This window comes from Brachyistius frenatus, unplaced genomic scaffold (assembly GCF_029030835.1).
Source record: "Brachyistius frenatus isolate BFR_SWC_R1_liver_20210118 unplaced genomic scaffold, ASM2903083v1 Contig_1, whole genome shotgun sequence".
NCBI classification, from domain to species: domain Eukaryota; kingdom Metazoa; phylum Chordata; class Actinopteri; family Embiotocidae; genus Brachyistius; species Brachyistius frenatus.
Window position 1 is genome coordinate 879,599 of NW_027210600.1, and position 17,888 is coordinate 897,486.

General features: G+C 40.4%; 1 protein-coding gene across 5 annotated transcripts in view; it reads left to right on the forward strand.

Moving 5' to 3' along the window:
• The window catches only part of LOC138615953 (chloride channel protein 2-like), a 160,657-nt gene that overhangs the window by 72,680 nt on the left and 70,089 nt on the right, over positions 1-17,888 (forward strand). For 3 of the 5 annotated variants that reach the window (XM_069689984.1, XM_069690250.1, XM_069690160.1), the window contains 4 exons: positions 6,045-6,176; positions 8,305-8,433; positions 9,964-10,097; positions 12,485-12,562. In XM_069689984.1, coding sequence (XP_069546085.1) covers positions 6,045-6,176; positions 8,305-8,433; positions 9,964-10,097; positions 12,485-12,562 — 473 coding nt within the window. Of the gene's footprint in view, positions 1-6,044; positions 6,177-8,304; positions 8,434-9,963; positions 10,098-12,484; positions 12,563-16,976; positions 16,992-17,624; positions 17,649-17,888 lie in introns of all 5 variants that reach the window. The other 2 variants (XM_069689897.1, XM_069690074.1) reach the window with 1 other exon arrangement.

Genomic DNA, 17,888 nt, shown 5'->3' on the forward strand with positions numbered 1-17,888 from the left:
CAGATCCTGTGACGAAGTTTTGGGGCTTTTTGGAGACTTTTTGTACCAAACAGTTTTCTCTTGGGCTAAATTTGCTGTGGCAGCAAGTCCTGGACAAATTGGCAGTCAGTTGAAAGCCGCACCACTTATTGAAGATTTTCTTTACAGTGGCTTAGATTGATCATGACCCTTCACAGACACCTCATTGTGGAACGATCTGTTTTAAATAATTTGGAGATCTTTTTAAACCTCTTGACTCAAAGGCATCCACAACCTTTTTTTTTTTTTTTAAATTTTTTCCTAAAGGACCCAAAGAGCTTTTAGATCTCAGCGTGATGACACCACGTACTTTAATAGCAAAGAGAACAGCGGAGGTTTAAATACGATTCCAGATGTCACTTTGTCAGCAACTTCTAATCATTGAAACCTGATCTGAACCCCTGATTCTAATTGTGTGTAATTGAGGGTGTGATACTTACTTTTTCCATCTGATTGATCGATGTTTTATTTATTTCAATTATGAAAATACCAAAATGTATAATTTGTTTTTTATTTTGGATTTTATATTTGTTTGAGTATACCACCTTTATCTGCAGTCAATATTCCCTCGTTCAAATTTGTTAAGAAAGTTAACAGTTTCCACAGGATGCACTTGTTTTTTTTAGGTAAATGTATGTTCTTTAAATTTGTACGCAACTAAATGATTAATTTAAGAGTAAAATTAATTTTAAAACACATTAGTAATTCAAGAGAACACGTCCGCCTTTTTGTACACTCAGATAAATACAATCTAAATAATAAAAGTAAAAGTAAAGTGTTGTTCAGCCTGTTAAAACTGTTATAATAATAATAATAATAATAATAATAATAATAATAATAATAATTAATAATAATAATCCTATAATAAAGGCTGTGGAGGAGCTTTTAAGTTGGATGATGTCATCAACATTTTCTTGGATTTAGCTTGTGTTACAAACTGCAGGAGTCTTTACCAAGCATGTCAATTTGAACAAAATACACTGCCAATCTGCATTGTGGGAAGTGTAATATCCTACCCAATGTATTTGGACCTTGATCAATAAGAGACCAGATATCTCTGCCTCTGTATTTCTATGTCTCTTTCATGTACACCAGCTTAATTGAAGTTTCATTCCAAATTTTCTAGAATGCCCCTTTAAATTTCTATCAATAATACATGTCTGTTATTAGCCATTTTAAGTCCAAAAATAGTCTTCATAATGTATTACTCAAACCAAAATAAACACGAGCACACGTGTTGATTCTTAATGCCAGGCCAAGGGGAACTGGATGCGCTACGTATCCAAGGCAACCTAAATTAGTCTCAGCAGGTATGTGGGCATTATGTCTCTCGCCGAGGAGAGAGTGAGCAAGTGGGCAAGCGAGGATGAAAAGGAATAAACAGGGCCAGAGGTGAGGGTGCCATAAAGAAAGGAGTGTTGAAAGGAGGAGTGGAGGGCAGCAGATAAGGCCTGAGAGGGAAAGTCAGAGGTTGAATGTGATTAGTAGAAAGCAGCAGCAGCAGCAGGGGGAGGAGGAAGAGGAGGAAGAGGAGGACATGAGGGAGGAAGGAAGGAGGAGGAGGAGGATGCAGGGGGTTGAGTCAGAAGGCACTGGGAGTGATTGGGAACTAGCATGCTGCTTATTGCATGCCATGAGGAATAAAGTCAGTAACCAGTTGTGTGTGTGTGTGTGTGTGTGTGTGTGTGTGTGTGTGTGTGTGTGTGTGTGTGTGTGTGTGTGTGTGTGTGTGTGTGTGTGTGTGCGCGCGCAATACCAGCACAGACGGAGCTAACTAAATTACATCTCCAAAGAGACAAGATTACACTTGCTGCTAGACTCACACACACACACACACACACACACACACACACACACACACACACACACACACACACACACACACACACACACACACACACACACACACACACACACACACACACACACACACACACACACACACACACACACACACGCGCACACACACGCGCACACACTGTGAGGAGAAGTACAAAGGGATCACATCTGCACACATGCATGCCCCTTAGACACACTCACACACACACACACACACACACACACACACACACACACACACACACACACACACACACACACACACACACACACACACACACACACACACAACACTCATTTATATTGACGAGTGTCTCGATGACAGAAGGGGTCCAAGAACACAGACGGCCTGTGGGTGTGATGACGCACAAACACACACACACACACACACACACACACACACACACACACACACACACACACACACACACACACACACACACACACACACACACACACACACACACACACACACACACACACACACACACACACACAAGCATACATCTAATTACACACATGTATTAAGCCTTTTCTCAGAATTACCTTGAACTGTCTGTGTAGTCATGGACAGCAAAGGGGTGTGTGTGTGTGTGTGTGTGTGTGTGTGTGTGTGTGTGTGTGTGTGTGTGTGTGTGTGTGTGTGTGTGTGTGTGAGAAACTGTTTGTCACAACTTTTGCCAGCTTGTGTGTGTTAGACAGCTCCTGAAAGTGTTGATTGGGGAATGTGTCCGTGTGTGTGTTGAGGAAGAAGTGTGTATCTGCATTTTTCTCTGCATCCCTGCAGCATTTCTCGGCCCCCTCCCCCCGTCCCTCCCGCTGCCTGTCAGTCAAACAGAACAGGCCACGCCCAGAGTTTAAAAGTGTAGACTTTAAAGTAAAACATTTGACGTTTTCTTTTCCTTTTTTCTTTTCCTTTTTTTCTTCTACATCAGACATATCTGCGACCCTGTCAAAGTCGCCCCGCAGCCCACTTTTGGGTCACGACCCACTAGTTGAGAACCACTGATTTACATCTCTATTGAAAGAACTATGTCGAAGAAGTATTCCTTTTAAGTTTAAATCCATTTATCTTTAACATTTTGTGTAAAATTCAATGACTGCCTAAAATCTTCTGCAACAAATATATCAATTGCTTATTTATGGAATAGACTGGTGAGAAACTAAATGAAGACATGAGTTGGCCTGGCTGGAGCTGTTACCAAACAATACAACTTTTTGCTTCACTTATCGAAAAGATGATATCTTATGCAACATATGTGCATTTGTATTTGCATAATTTATTTCCCATTTGTCAGAGTGCAAATAATTATAGAGCAGACACAGAAGGGCTGCAGAGATATGAGGGGAGAAAAAGCTGACTTTGACCCCCCGCTGACTTTGGGACCTCGATTTGAAGAAGGGGAAAAAAAAAATGCATCTGCAGTGTGGAGGGACAGCGCCGACTCCGTTTCATTTCTACTGTACTGACAGATTCCCAGCCACGGATGAAAAGACGTTTCACGGATGGGATCGTAAACAAAATACCTACTTCTGCCTTCATGTCCTCCCCTGAGGGAATTCAAGTCAGGTTTAAAATACATTATTAAAAAGTATGAAGGGGTATTTTTTGCTATGTCAGCCATGGATCAGTAAAAGTATTTTGACTGTTATGCAAACAATTGTTCTACATGCTGGAGATTAAAGGGGAAACAGGGAGACGGAGTGCAAGAGTGTCATTAGTGTGAGAGGCAACCCGCTGCGCCCAAGTGTTATTTCTCCGGAGAGGAGAATGAGGACAGATGAGGACAGGGCTGGACGAAGGTGTGTGTGTGTGTGTGTGTGTGTGTGTGTGTGTGAACAAGAGGCATTATAAATGATTGTGTGTACGTGCTCATCCTAATGATTCCCCATCAAGCTAACGATTGGCTCCATCAATTAGTCATAATTAGTTACTGTGTATTCATGTCTCGCACCGTGTTTCCAGTATATTATCTGTGAATTTGATTTCCCTGTCGCCTCGAGGTGAGTATGGCAGATCTGATTGTGCCTCACGCGCTGGTTTGTGTGTGTCTATGTTTTGTGTTGTGCTTTCTAGTGCCGCCGTTTGCTCCGACTGTTGTTGCCGCACTTTTAATACACATTGATCTATGTCGTTTTCAGCCTCTTGCCCCATTGCATTATATATATTGTTGACACATGGTAATGACACAATCAGTCGGTTTCTGTTATAACATAGTGTTTTTCTCTGTAACCTCTGCTGCACATAGTTGGCACTGGTTGTTTTTATCTGAACTCATAGCCGAGTTTCCATCCCAGCTTTACTCCAAAATAAAAGTTCTGAGACTTTAATTCATTTTTTTATTTAACTAAACCAATGTAAAAATGACGCTCAACTTTTTGTTCAGCAAGTTTGTGGTATGTGCAATGGAATAAGTTATAAAGTTGGAATTACAGTATTTAAAGGAAGTTTACAAAAACATATTTGTTCACTTACCTGAAGAGTACATGGCCTTTTTTTTTTTTTTTTTTTTTTTTTTTTTTTTATTTGTCTAGATTTTGATATATCTATCCTCAATGAATAGATTTTTTTTTTTTTTTTTTTTTTTTTACAAGGGATGTGAAAAGGTAAGCCTGATGTTACAAAACCAAAATATACTGCGTGAATATAAAGGTCTGGGCACCCTCCATTGAGCATTGTTTACAGTTGTTGCATCCTAATGGGCGTACACCTTAAGCTATTTTGAAAACTATTGGACCAGCTTTAACTAATCAGCATCGGTCACCATATGATGTATGTTGTGCAACACAACTCTACCACCGCTGATTAGTTTTCCCTTCAGGGTGGTTGAGCTGACCTTAATGTGAACAGTGTTTCCAGACTGTAATCACAGCAGAGACTTGCAATGTCATTTCATTTAAAAAAAAAATTCACGAGCACCGCATGTCGCCACTTGAATAATTGCTGTAATCAGGTTCCCTCAGAGTGAAGCAGAAGAAATAGTCCCAACCATAACTGTACAGCAAGAAATCTGATCAAACCTTTGAACCCTTTTAGTTTGCTTTAATGTCCTACAAAGAAGCTTATGTGTAACTTGAAATTCATAGCAAGGCAAGTGGAAAGTATGACGTAACCGGACACTGATTATCCAGAAAATTTCAACGGAGCTCAAGTGGTACCCATTTACGTACATTTCTCTGAAAATTGGTAACTCCTTAAAAAAGCAAATCAATTGACCTCAACTAAGAGTCTCAGACCTGTATCTGTATTTTCCCTGTAATAGGTGTCAACCTTTTTGTTTTTCCAGGAGCCTTTTAGGAAATTATCAGGAAATGACTGTCCTGTAAAACTAGAAGGGATCTTGGAGAGCTCAGACCTTTGCAGAGACCAATAGTCCACTCTCCTGAGATGCAAATCTTCTGCAGCCACTATACTGTATATGTCTGGATATATTTCTAGAACTATTAGCATGACGTTGAAATACAGTTATGCCGAGCTGAAGCCTCACATCTCAGCTGTTGTACTGGTTCTGGTTCTCTCCTATAGAACCATTGTCCCTTAGTGCTCCATGACGATTGGTGGCTGTATTAAGAACATGTGTATCCCCGATGACTACTGGTACCCAAGAATGAGAATTTTGACATTGAGTCATTGAAATTCCAGAACTGCCTATTTTTTGTCACAATTTAACTTTGCGGCAATCTTCTTGATTTTAGGGCATTCAGTAGGCTACAGTGTCCCGTTGTGCAGTGTTAATTAAAGTACAAAATAATTTGCAGATCCACTCCGTGACTTGGATCCGGTCCAAAGGTTTATGTTTTTTTTTTTTTTTCATGCACCACATTTTGGCAAAATTCTAATTCGCCCCTAAAATTGGGCGGGTTCATTTTTACAGAGTCTGGCTGACATTAAAAAAAAAAAAAAAAAAAAACTGCACTGAAAAAAACCTCCTTGGTGAAAGAATTAAAGCTCTACTCAAAATTGCACAACTCCAATCAATCCTACATTTCCTTGGTTGTCAGTCTCAGTGGATCATTGGGCCGACAGCATGTTTCCTGCAAGAGTTTCAAAAGCTGTTGGATGGAAACACATTTATCGTTATTGGCCAATGTAAAGGAAAAACAGTTTGCATTTCCCCAAACCTCAATACTAATCTCTGGGTAATGTAGTCCTAACCTGTTATGTTTCCTTCCTGTCGTCCCTGTAGTCTGCACGGTTCGCTGTCAGAAGTTCCTGATCTCACGGGTCGGGGAAGACTGGATCTTCCTCATCCTGCTGGGACTCCTCATGGCCCTGGTCAGCTGGGTGGTGGACTTCTGCATCGCCATCTGCCTACAAGGTGAGGGGAGGGAGGGATGAATGGGATGTACAGATCAAAGAAACCGGCAGGTTGGCATGTGTTTGTACTGGGACCGGAGTAGCAAGAGAAAGAGTGTGGTGCGTCGGGGTGGGGTGGGGTGGAGACAGAGATCTGTAAGATCTGTGCAAAAAACGGAATTCAAGACAAAGATGTAACACATGTAGTTGTATGTATAATAGATTTGAAAGTTTTACTTTGTATCGTAAAATAGCAAAGCAAATTATATTAAAACACATCAAATCAAATCAATGTTTGTGGATGAGCAATGTGCTACAGAGGCACTCTTATTCGGGAAAATGTATTTACAAAAAAATGAATGCAGAAGTCATTGCTTTTGTTTAACAATCTAACAGTTAATAAATCCTACAGAACAGGAAATGGACATGAAGATATATTTTTTTACAAAGTCTCGAGAGTCAAGCTTTGTCAGAAAAACAAGTAGCTACATGCAGACAATGGAAACTTTCTTTACTAATCTTAGGTAATCAACTATGTTGCCTGGCTAACCTGCTTTTACCCCTGAGAAGAGCATCCATTAACATTTTCTTCTTCAGTATTACAGTTAAATGCAATAGTGAACAGGAAATTTGTTAATTCTTATGTTGCAGTAAATTTGTATGCTGAATGTAAACATTTTAGGGACAAGATCTGCACCAATTAGTCGATTAATAGATTTGTTTATTGACAGACAGTTAATCACCAACCATTTTGGAAATCCATGACTTACTTTAAACCGTTTTGTAATGAAGAAATAATAATATTCCTGGGTCTTAAATGTGAATATTTTCTGGTTCCTTTGGTCATCCATGATAATAAAGTTAATTTCTTTGGATGTGTACTGTTGATCGGGACATATTAGGCTGCACTTTGGAATTTGGGAAACACTGGTCAACATTTTTTCACCATTTTCAACTATTTTAAAGACCAAACAGCAAATCGATAGGTATTGGGAAATTAATCAACATTTTGATTAACACTGAAAATAACCATTGTTTGCACAAATATTGACTGCATGATGCCTCTCACTTGTAACGTCTAGATGTATACAAACCTGTACCAGCCTGGTTGAAACACTTTTTTTTTTTTTTTTAAATCATGATGTGATGATGTGAAGCGGTTTAAGAGCTTTGCTGCAATCTGAGATTTATTTCATTCAGCTGGAGAACCATTCAACTTTATTTTTATTGCGATGAGATCTGGAGCTCAGTTAAACTACTAAGGTCTATCACCACATCTGAATAACATTGCAATTAAATGGGATATTTTTGGACAGGAGTTTGTAAATAGTAAAACGATTGCACTGAGGATTGAGCAATGGGGACAGCCATTGGAAATAAATGCTGAAGACAGTGAAAGATGAGTGAAAAGCTTCTTGAAAGGGGTAGAAACAAAGAGGGATTGAAGCAAAGAGGGTAGAAGGAGGTGTTTGAAAGTGGAAACAGAACCGGTCGGGGAAGGATGGGAGAAGTTAAGAGGAACCAGGGAGCAGTGAAGAAAGGAGGAGACGAAAGGAATACATAACGAGGGATTGAAGGTAGATCAAAGGATGGCAGGAGGGACGGGCGGAGGGCCTCTCATGGCATCCGTCATCTAACGGCAAGGTGGATGCAGGAAACCGGGGGAGGAGACGACTCGGACAGACTCATCAGTAAATCAAATGTCCATTCCCGGAAGAGGCAGGCAGACGTTTTATAACGATTGAAGAAAGTTGCGATCTGAAACCTTTCGGGACCGACTCTTAATTCGAACGGATTTCTGGGGCCGCGTCGTGCTGCACTCTGCAGGAGAAGCTAACCTGGCCTTGTCAGTTCCAGTTATGGTGTACAGTTCTCTTAACTGGATCCAGAACCACCTGTCCCGAGGAGACACACACAGCCTCACATTTCCCCTGTCTTTAAATTGTTGACGCGACAGCGCTCCAGTTTTCTTTTCCTTGTGACATCTTAACTGTCAATGTATCTGCACTTCGTATAAAGATGTCGTTTGCTGCGTGTGAGATGTACACAGTACACATGCACACACTCTCTTGCCTGCCGTGTGTGTCATTAGATTGTGGTTTACACGTGTGTGCTGGTTTGTGTGTGTGTGTGTGTGTGTGTGTCCACAGCACAGAAGTGGATGTACGGCGGTCTGGACAGCAACGTCTTCCTGCAGTATCTGGCCTGGGTCACCTACCCCGTCGTCCTCATCACCTTCTCCGCCGGCTTCACCCAGATCCTCGCCCCGCAGGCTGTTGGTACGACTCTGAACGTGCACACGGGACATGTAGTTCAGACACGGAAGAAGAAAGACACTGTAAATGTAAAATCTCCATCTAAGAACACTTTACAATCGCAGAATAACACGCAGTAAAGAAACAGATCCCCAAAAATGACGAGTGACCCTAAACCGTCCCTAACTATAAAATTTGTCAAATAGGTTTTAAGCCTGATCTTAAAGGTAGACATGGTATCTGCCTCCTGAACCCAAACTGATGCTTCCTCAGGAGAGCGTCCTGATAACTGAACGCGAAGCACTCGACCAGTTGTAGTTTGTCAAACAGAAAGAATTTGCCATTTTTCTCTATTTTATGTCACTGTTCAATGAAAATATTTGGGTTTAAACAAAGTGATGAATTGAGTAACTACAAAAATAATGTTTACATTAATGTATGATACAATCTCGTTTCCCAAAAAGTTGGGACACTAAAATGTCACGTAAGATGTAAGTAAAAACAAAATTAAATTATTTGCAAATCCTGTAAACCCATATTTAATTGCAAATGGACAACAAATCAAATGTTGTTGTTGTTGTTGAAATTTCAACATAAATTCAGTAAAATGTTTAAATTGAAAACATATTACTACACACACATTACATTAGACAGACACAACACGAAGGATGGTTGCCCTCTAAAATTATGAGCAGCACATCACTGTCACTGCGTTTGCATAAACAAGCTAACCCTGAGGTGTAGAGACGTGGGCCAACGCTGTAAAATCAGCAGACCGCTTCAGTTTTCCTGTTCATCCTCTCGAACTGAAAACTGAAGTCTTATTAAACGCCGTGTTCCCTGTAGCCTCGTACTCTCAGCTTTCTGTCACTTGAAGCTGATTTACTACCGGAGTCGTAGTACCACCTTGTACTGTAATGAACTCCCACTAAACTCCTGTGTAAACGGTCGCTGCTGGAGTGTAACGCCACTCCGCCGCGCTGCTCTCAGTCCCCTAAAGGCTCAGCTTCCTCCCGAGAGGGCCTCCTCTGCCTCGGTATCGGACGGGGAGGAGGAGAGAAATCCTCTGGAAGCGCTGAAGCCCGTTTCAGAGCCGCAGTGTCGTCTTCGGTTCAGGTTAGGTTTGTCTGGATTCAGCAGCACGCTGCGCAAGTACCGTCTGCAGCAGGCAGGGCAGAGACCCGACCGTCAAACTCACCGACGGAGGCTGGAGAGACGAGTGTTCTCCGGAGAGCTTTTTTAAATTTTACACATTTGAGTCATAAAAGCAGGACAAGTGAACACAGATTATTTTACACATGAATACCAGAAGCCGGTTTACCTGTTGTTTTTCATTCAGCACCCATGCTAACAGGTGGGACACAGCCACACATACAAATTTTTTAAAAAAAAATCCATTCCTGTTTACATTACACATTTATTACTTTTTCCAAACTGTAACTTTGATTGTTTCACATTTAGTCATGAATATTCAGAGAAGGTCAGGTGCTCGGTGTTCTGGGTTTCTCTAAAAGCTGTCGGTCAGCTGTGATCTCCCGCTGCTCTCCTCTGCAGGCTCAGGGATCCCGGAGATGAAGACCATCCTGCGAGGGGTCGTGCTGAAGGAGTACCTCACCTTTAAAACCTTCGTGGCCAAAGTCATCGGCCTCACCTGCGCACTGGGCAGCGGGATGCCCCTTGGAAAGGAGGTAGAACACTCACACACTCACACACTCACACACACACACACACACACTCACTGACTCTCACACACTCACTCTCACACACTCTCGCCATAAGCCGAAAAGGTAGTCAATAAGTGAGTCAGTCATTGCAGCTTGTGTGACTCAAAGGACTGAAATGAAATTTAAGCTGCTCACACCAGTGTTTAGAAAAAAACCTTCAGGCTAAATTATTCATGTATGCATATATGCCTTCGTGTGTGTGTGTGTGTGTGTGTGTGTGTGTGTGTGTGTGTGTGTGTGTGTGTGTGTGTGTGTGTGTGTGTGTGTGTGTGTGTGTGTGTGTGTGAGAGAGTGTGAGTGTGAGCTGTAACAAACAGAGGTTGACATGAAGGAGTTTGTAGTTTGAAGGCTCAGATATTCAGGCTTCCTCCTGGTTCCTGGAGGGTTGAGGTGCTGTGGGGCCTATGAGAGGTGGTGAACAGTTATTTTACCTAAAACTATACATTTTCATGTCATTTTGGACCATTATCCTTCCAATATCTATTTAAATGCTCTGTCTGCCATGAAAATAATATGCAAATGTTATCATGGAAGGGAAAACCCTGCTATCGGCTACACAGTATGTGCAGGAGGAATAGATAGATAGACAGACAGACAGACAGACAGACAGACAGATACTTTATTAATCCCACAAAGGGACATTTTTTCACAACAGCAGCATTATAGATACAGGTGAATTAGGGTGAATGAAGGAGCTCCAAAACAAACCCTGTCCTTTTTTCTTCAGCTGTTTTCACTCATATTGCTTAATAAAAGAAAAATATTTAAATTTATAGATTTAGGCATTTGACTTGTTGGTGCGTAACCACACAGGGTCACAAGAATCTCTCACGTCAGAGGCTGCAGAGACAGTAGTTACAGCTAAGCTAGTTAGTTAGTTAGTACTTAGTGCTGCTTTACTCTCCATTATTAAAGATTTAAATATAGGCTTATTTTGTGGTATAACATATTAGATTCTGAAGGTGATAAACGATCAATATTTAGTTCAAACATTTCCAGAAACAGGAGCAATTTGCATAAATTAGTTTTAGCCTAGGCTAATAACTAGCCTTGTGACTGCATGGTTATACTATTGTTTTCTACTTCTTGTGAAATGTTTTTTCCACAAATGAATTCGGGATAAGTCAAGTTGTCAAAACGTCCTTTGTCAGTTTTCACATGTTCTTACTTAGTTTCATCTTTGTACGGCAGTACTGATTTACACAACCTGCTCATTACCAGCACGCGTCATTTATCACTGACTAAGTCGGGCAAAATCCAGCTTTAACATAATTCTTTCATGTTAGCAGTTCCAGCAGAACTCCAGTGCTGACCCACATCCAGCACTTCTGTTGTTTGGTCTGTTGTTTGAGTGATTGGCAGCGTTAACGCTCGGTATTGTGGCCCAGACGGGCACCAGGCTGCTGCCGGGTTTGGTCGCCAGCTTTGTTACAGCAGCCGTATCGCGCCGTGAATCTCTGCGCACCGACTAACATGCTGCAATATACCAACCTTCTCCCGCTCATTCACATTCCCGTCCCCTGCATCCCCGCAGCATGAATTACAACTGAGTCATAAATGGCACGCGATGGGGCTGATATGCTCGAATTCAGGTGAAGAGCAGTGTGAGTGTGAAATCTGGAGAAAAGAAAGAGAAAATACAAAAGGAGGGAAAGAAGGAAGGTTGCCGAGTTGGCCTGAGAACTTTTTACTGTTTCAGTGGGAGAGAGACGATTGTTTTTCTGGGTAATTTAGGGATCCCCTACCTGGCTATACAGATGTTGTTTATATCTTGTTGGACACTGTGTGTGTGTGTGTGTGTGTGTGTGTGTGTGTGTGTGTGTGTGTGTGTGTGTGTGTGTGTGTGTGTGTGTGTGTGTGTGTGTGTGTGTGTGTGTGTGTGTGTGTGTGTGTGTGTGTGTAACGTAGTATATATGACTACATCTCTGTTTTGGTGCAGAAACAATTTGGGTATGTGTGGCATTCCCCTGAAGACTGCCAAGCCTGAAGACATACTTGCAGGATAATATGGTTTCCACAAGCCACACACGCACACACGCACACACACACACACGCGCCCACACACGCCTCAGGCCCTTCTGGGTACTCGTACTAATGCAACAGCATCCACAGTCTGGATTCGGCGCAGGCCTCTCCCTTCCTTTAACTTTATGCATCACTTTTCTGATTCTCACTTTTAATCCTGTTGGTTCCGCTTTAAACTTCAGCGTCTGAATTAGAATATTCTCTGCAGACTTTTCTCGTTGTTGATGTTTCCAAAAGAGTTTCCATGAGCAGTCGTGTGTGACGGGCGGCTTCTGGACAACGTGATTTCACCTGTTTTATGTCTTTTATTTTTTGCCTCCCGTCAGGGTCCGTTCGTCCACATCGCCAGTTTGTGCGCCGCCCTCCTCAGCAAGTTCATGTCTCTGTTTGGAGGAATCTATGAGGTAACTCGTCATCTTTGTTTTTATATTATTATGTCTCTCACATATTGTTCTTTTTTTTTCAGTTAATTTCACTGTTTTGTTGGTTTTACTGACAACTTTTGTATTTTTTTTCATTTCATGATATAAAACCTGTCTGAACATTGTTCTGCCACTATAATCCAGATATGGGGAGATCTTAATATTACCGTGTGTTTAAAGCAATAAGCTTATCGAGCTGCAGCAGGTGGTGAGGTGAGTGTTTTCACCTTTCAGGCTGCATACAGGCCGCCGCATCGAACTGGTGAAGGTAGTCGGGGCCTGAGTCTTAAATCACTTCATATTTACTATATAGTGCGCTACAATTACAGTCTGTTTGTGCCTATTTATTCACTATATTCTGTGCTCAAATATTTGACAAAGGAACAAAAAGTATTATTTATGGCATATACTGTCTTTTCAGTTATCTATCCCATGATGTCAAAATGACTGTTGATTGACTGATTATGCGAGATGTTGATGATTAAGAAGGATCCCATTTCTCAGTTAACTGGTCACTAAGAGTCATGACCAAAAGGGTGATTTCTGACACGTACAGCTCAATCAAATCTGAAAGCAATACCCATTGGACATTACTCAGGAATGACTACTTTCTGTTTTTGGGTGATGTTTTTATCCCTCAATTCAGCATCTATAAAGGAATCTGTATTGTTGTTGTTGTTGTTGTTGTTATGCTCCCATTAAGGGAAGCACAGTAATCACTGTAATCATAATATTTGTGTTTGATTTATTTGATATTTCATTCATTCACTACACGCACACACACTTTCTGGAAACATATATAGCCGACTATTAATTCCCTCAGTTTATCTGAAGACAATATTTGGCCTCAACAGACAAATAAAGTGGAGCGTGTTTTTTTACTGCTGTTAATGTTCATAATCTGAAAACAGAAAATTGGAAATCTGAAAGGTTTTCTGGGAGGAGCCTAAATAGGATGAGCAAACAGCGATCAGCTATGAATGTATTACAGATGGTCCGTTGTACAATCTAATATCAGAGCAGTTGGTTTCGGTTCGAGCGTCACCCGCATTTAAGATGTCAATTTGTGCCTCCCAAAAACATTGCTGTAAAGCTTTCAGTTAGGTTGATGAGCAGTGATTTATGCATGCTATTTTCCACGATGATCAAAAAGCAGCTTTGTGATATGTTACAGCAGTGATTACAGAATAAGGAAGAAAAGTAGAGGAAGAGAAACGAAACAAAAGCTAAGAGGTTTCTTTTTTTTTTTTTTTTTAAAGGCCAAGAGGAACGGGTGGGTGGGTGGGGGAGAGGCATTTTTCAAGTTGTTTGAGAGTGAAGTGGCAACGAGAGAGCACAAGAAATGATAAATAATGACAGCAGGTGAATTGCTACAGAGAGGGTAGCGAAGACAAACAAAAAGGACATGACAATAAAGACGAGTGCAGGAAATGGTTTCTGACGAGAATGCTTTTTGGGACAGCTGAGGACTGCAGCCTGATGCTTTTTCTATTACTTTTTATACCGTACACATGTCTGACAGAAGGCTTTTTTTTTTTTTTTAGGTAGTTATTGGTTCTCTTGCAGCTGAAACAGCTTCGCACACAGAAATGTGGATTCTTTTCTCCCTCTTCTTTAGAAACTGGTTTCTCATCCCATGTAAAGTCAACAACCAGTGATTACCCATTTGATAAATGTTTAATCACTGTTTTTATTTGACAACAAATTCGACCGTTTCATCTTCAAAACTAAGTCTTCCCACAGAGTTAGTATGCAGCAATACAGATGAAGACATCAGTAGTGGGAATGAGGAGATGGAGATTGAGCAAAGCAAAATTGTTGTCTTCTTCATCTTCTGTTCCTTTTTCTTCTTCTCCAACCTCTCCCTCCATTGGGAGAGGAGTCTGGGGAGCTGGAGGAGGGAAAGTCGTGACTCTCATCTCTCTTTGTGGTGAGATGTGAGCTCCACTCTTGGGAGATGAAATGGTGGAAAGATGGAAGGGTTTGAAGAGAGTACAGCGGGCAGAAAGAAAAGGTCTGCACTGCTGCTCTCTCCTTCCACAATATGGCCTCGAGCAAGGGGTTCAAACTGTTGGCTAGACATTAATCTTGATATAAATAGGAAAGAGAAACTTCTGGAAAGAGAAATTTCTGTTAAAGGAAACCAACGGTGACTGAAATCTGATGCATTACTGACCCATCCATCCACCTCGACCTCCTCCCTCTGTGGACGCTAATAAGGACACCTGACTTCCTACAAACAGTCTGAAGTCCTGCAGCTGTTTTGCTGCTTAAATGGAAACCATTGTTGTTGCGGGGACTGTTCAGACTGATGCTTCCTTTAGTTAAGGATGAAGGTGGGACAGTCTAAAATATCATTGTATGTTTCAACGTAAACTAAATACACAAAAGTATATGGACATGTTGTACTTAAATATTTGACTATATATTGTTATTATTATTATTATTATTATTATTAATAATAATTATTATTATTATTAGGGATGTGCTTTGGGCATCTGTTTCAAAGCAGATCAAAAGCAAATTTAACATGAAAACCCACAGCTGTCTGAAAAACAACTGCATATGTTCTTTTAGTTAGAAACTTTATTAAATTTAGATGTCCAGCAGGAATTCAGCTGTTCAGTTTACTGTATATCTGAACATGTGAGCTCTCCTCACTACTGCAACAGCAAGAAAGGTTGGGGCAAAATCAGCTCTCCTTCTATTAAATGATGGACAATATATTTTTTTCTGTAAATGAATAGGAAGCTGAGCAAAATATGAAGTTAAGTCAAACAAAATACAGCTTTTTTTTATTTTTCATACACATTCATTCAAGCAATGTTGTTTTTTTTTTTGTTTTTTTTTTACAAAAATACTTCCCCATATACAGTCATAAAAATATATATATGTATTTTTCTATACATACACTTCAGTTAAAAGAGACTTCACATTGTTTTCATTCAGGATATGTTGAATCAATATTATTTTAAAAACTTGTTTTTACAGCAGATTTTGCCTTTTTATTCTAGTAAACGGTCACAGCTGGTCTGTTTTGTAAAGCTACATCAATTTGATTATTTATTTTGTAACTTTAAGCTCAACATTTTTACGTAAAAAAAACATAGAACCAATATATTTCTATGATGCGCAGCATCTTTATTATCATGGGAAATGATTAAATATGACTCTTTTTGGCTAATTTCTGCACTATACCACAAACAAAATCACTTAAAACTTGCAAATTTACAAAAATTATTTTCCCTAATACTCTAAACTGTAACATTAAACCCTTCACTGAACATGTATTTGTCATTTAAATGCATCATTTATATTTGAGAAAAGACGATGCAAAATCAAACATTTTTGATCGCAACAATCACAAATAAACTCCGGGAGGGACTGATAATAAGGACTTCAACTTAGCACACATGGTCACATACAGCATGTTCTTTAGAAAAGGGACAATTTAACACAAAATTAGTGGTTAAAATCATCGTCGTTTCCGTCCATTGGCCGTGAATTAATCTTTACATGGAAGACGGTTGCTACTCCTAATCACCACCAAGAGAGAAGCTCATATTCATGATACAATGATTTGTGCTCCACATCATGCAGACAGACGGACAGATCATTTTAATGAACATGCGAGAATCCACTTACATACACTCTTCTTCAGCTAAAAGGAAAATTCAATCTGCTTTGGCTCATCCGTACTGATTCTTTTCATCATCCTGTTGAAAACAGCCAACCGTTCCAGTTCATTTAGGTTTTTATATCAACCGGTGGTTCGTTTACAACCCTCTGTAAACACAACCCTCCACCTCCACCGTTCTTCCTTTCATCCCTCTCTTTATTTGTCGGTTAAATTGTCCACCTGCCTGTCTTTTCTTTTTAATCACTCTCTACTGTAATCATCATCCTCCTCATTACCCCGTCCCTCTGTAGGCCTCTGTAACTCTCTCCAGCTCTCCCTTCCCACTCGAGAGTTGTGCTGCATTTCATGGCATATTAATGAGAGAGTGTGTGTGCGTGTGTGAAGTGTCCCCGTGCAGCAGTATCGGGTCCTCTCCACAGTTTGAAGTACACTATGCTAATGGTGCCTGTGAGCTGTGAAAAAAACAACAGCTTTTAGTTTCCGAGCGCTGTACTTTTATAAAAGCGGGGCCGAGTGCTTCACATGTACGTGGAGAGAGACATTATTTGAAGAGAGCTGACACTCGATCAGATACATGTTGTTTCATCAGATCAGTGAATGTCAGTTAATTGAGTGTCAAATTTTAATGATGAGACTTGGTTTGCTGAATGTTGCAATGATGGAAACACAGTTTGTATAATCAGGAAGAAAACAGGGTTTTTCATCATTCGTTCCTTGCCAGTTGAACATTGTCTCTTACTCCCATGCTACCTGAAGGAGCCTGCTTTTAAGGTAATTAAAGTGCACAACTCCCGGCATGCTCCCAGTCAGTGTCGTATATTCCCATCTGAAGTTGTGTGTGATTCACACTGCATAGAAGTTGAAAGTTATATTTGTCCTCCCAGTTTTCAGCCTCAGAAACGTTGTAACCCTCAAAATAAGTTGTTTTTTTTTGCATTTGTTTTCCTTTAAAGTCATTCGTAAGATAATTTGTTTTTATTTTTCCTCCGACGACCATTGCTGCGACGGAGAGGTTATGTTTTGACTTGAATTCACCAATTTTCAACAGATTTGTTATTTTTCTGAAGAGACTTTTCTGAACTTGGAACTGAAAAATGTGCAGTTTTATGTTTCTAGAAACACTGGTGAGTGTCAGAATAAACTGTTACAGTTCCGATTTTGCTGAACAAAAATCCTGTATAATGATTTGAACTTTGAAGGAATAGAAATAATCTCGCCTATTTGGAATAAAAAGAACTCGAGATGAACATGTTCTTCAGCGTAAAACTTTTCACCCGGTTAAATAGTGATGAGTGTGTCTGTAAGCAGTAGCGCAGCATGTAAAACCAGGGTAGCCCACAGGGTGTATTGTCAGTGGGAAACACGCACACTAACTTCTCTATACCACTGCCATGCTACTTGAAGGACATCGGTATCATAGGAATGAGGGTAAGTAAGATCAGACGTGTCCAAAAAACTCACATTTCCCATGATGCATCATGATCTGTGCAGTCGTGTAGCTCAGTTTTGTCATTTATTGCTCTCTCATCGTTCGTACTGTTACACTCCAACTCCTCATCTGATGACAGATCCGTTAAGATTCTTCTAAAGATGGAGAATTATGAAAAACAAAAAGGATCTGGGTTTTTGGGTTATTTTTTTTGGCATGTTCAACGTGTTATTTGTATT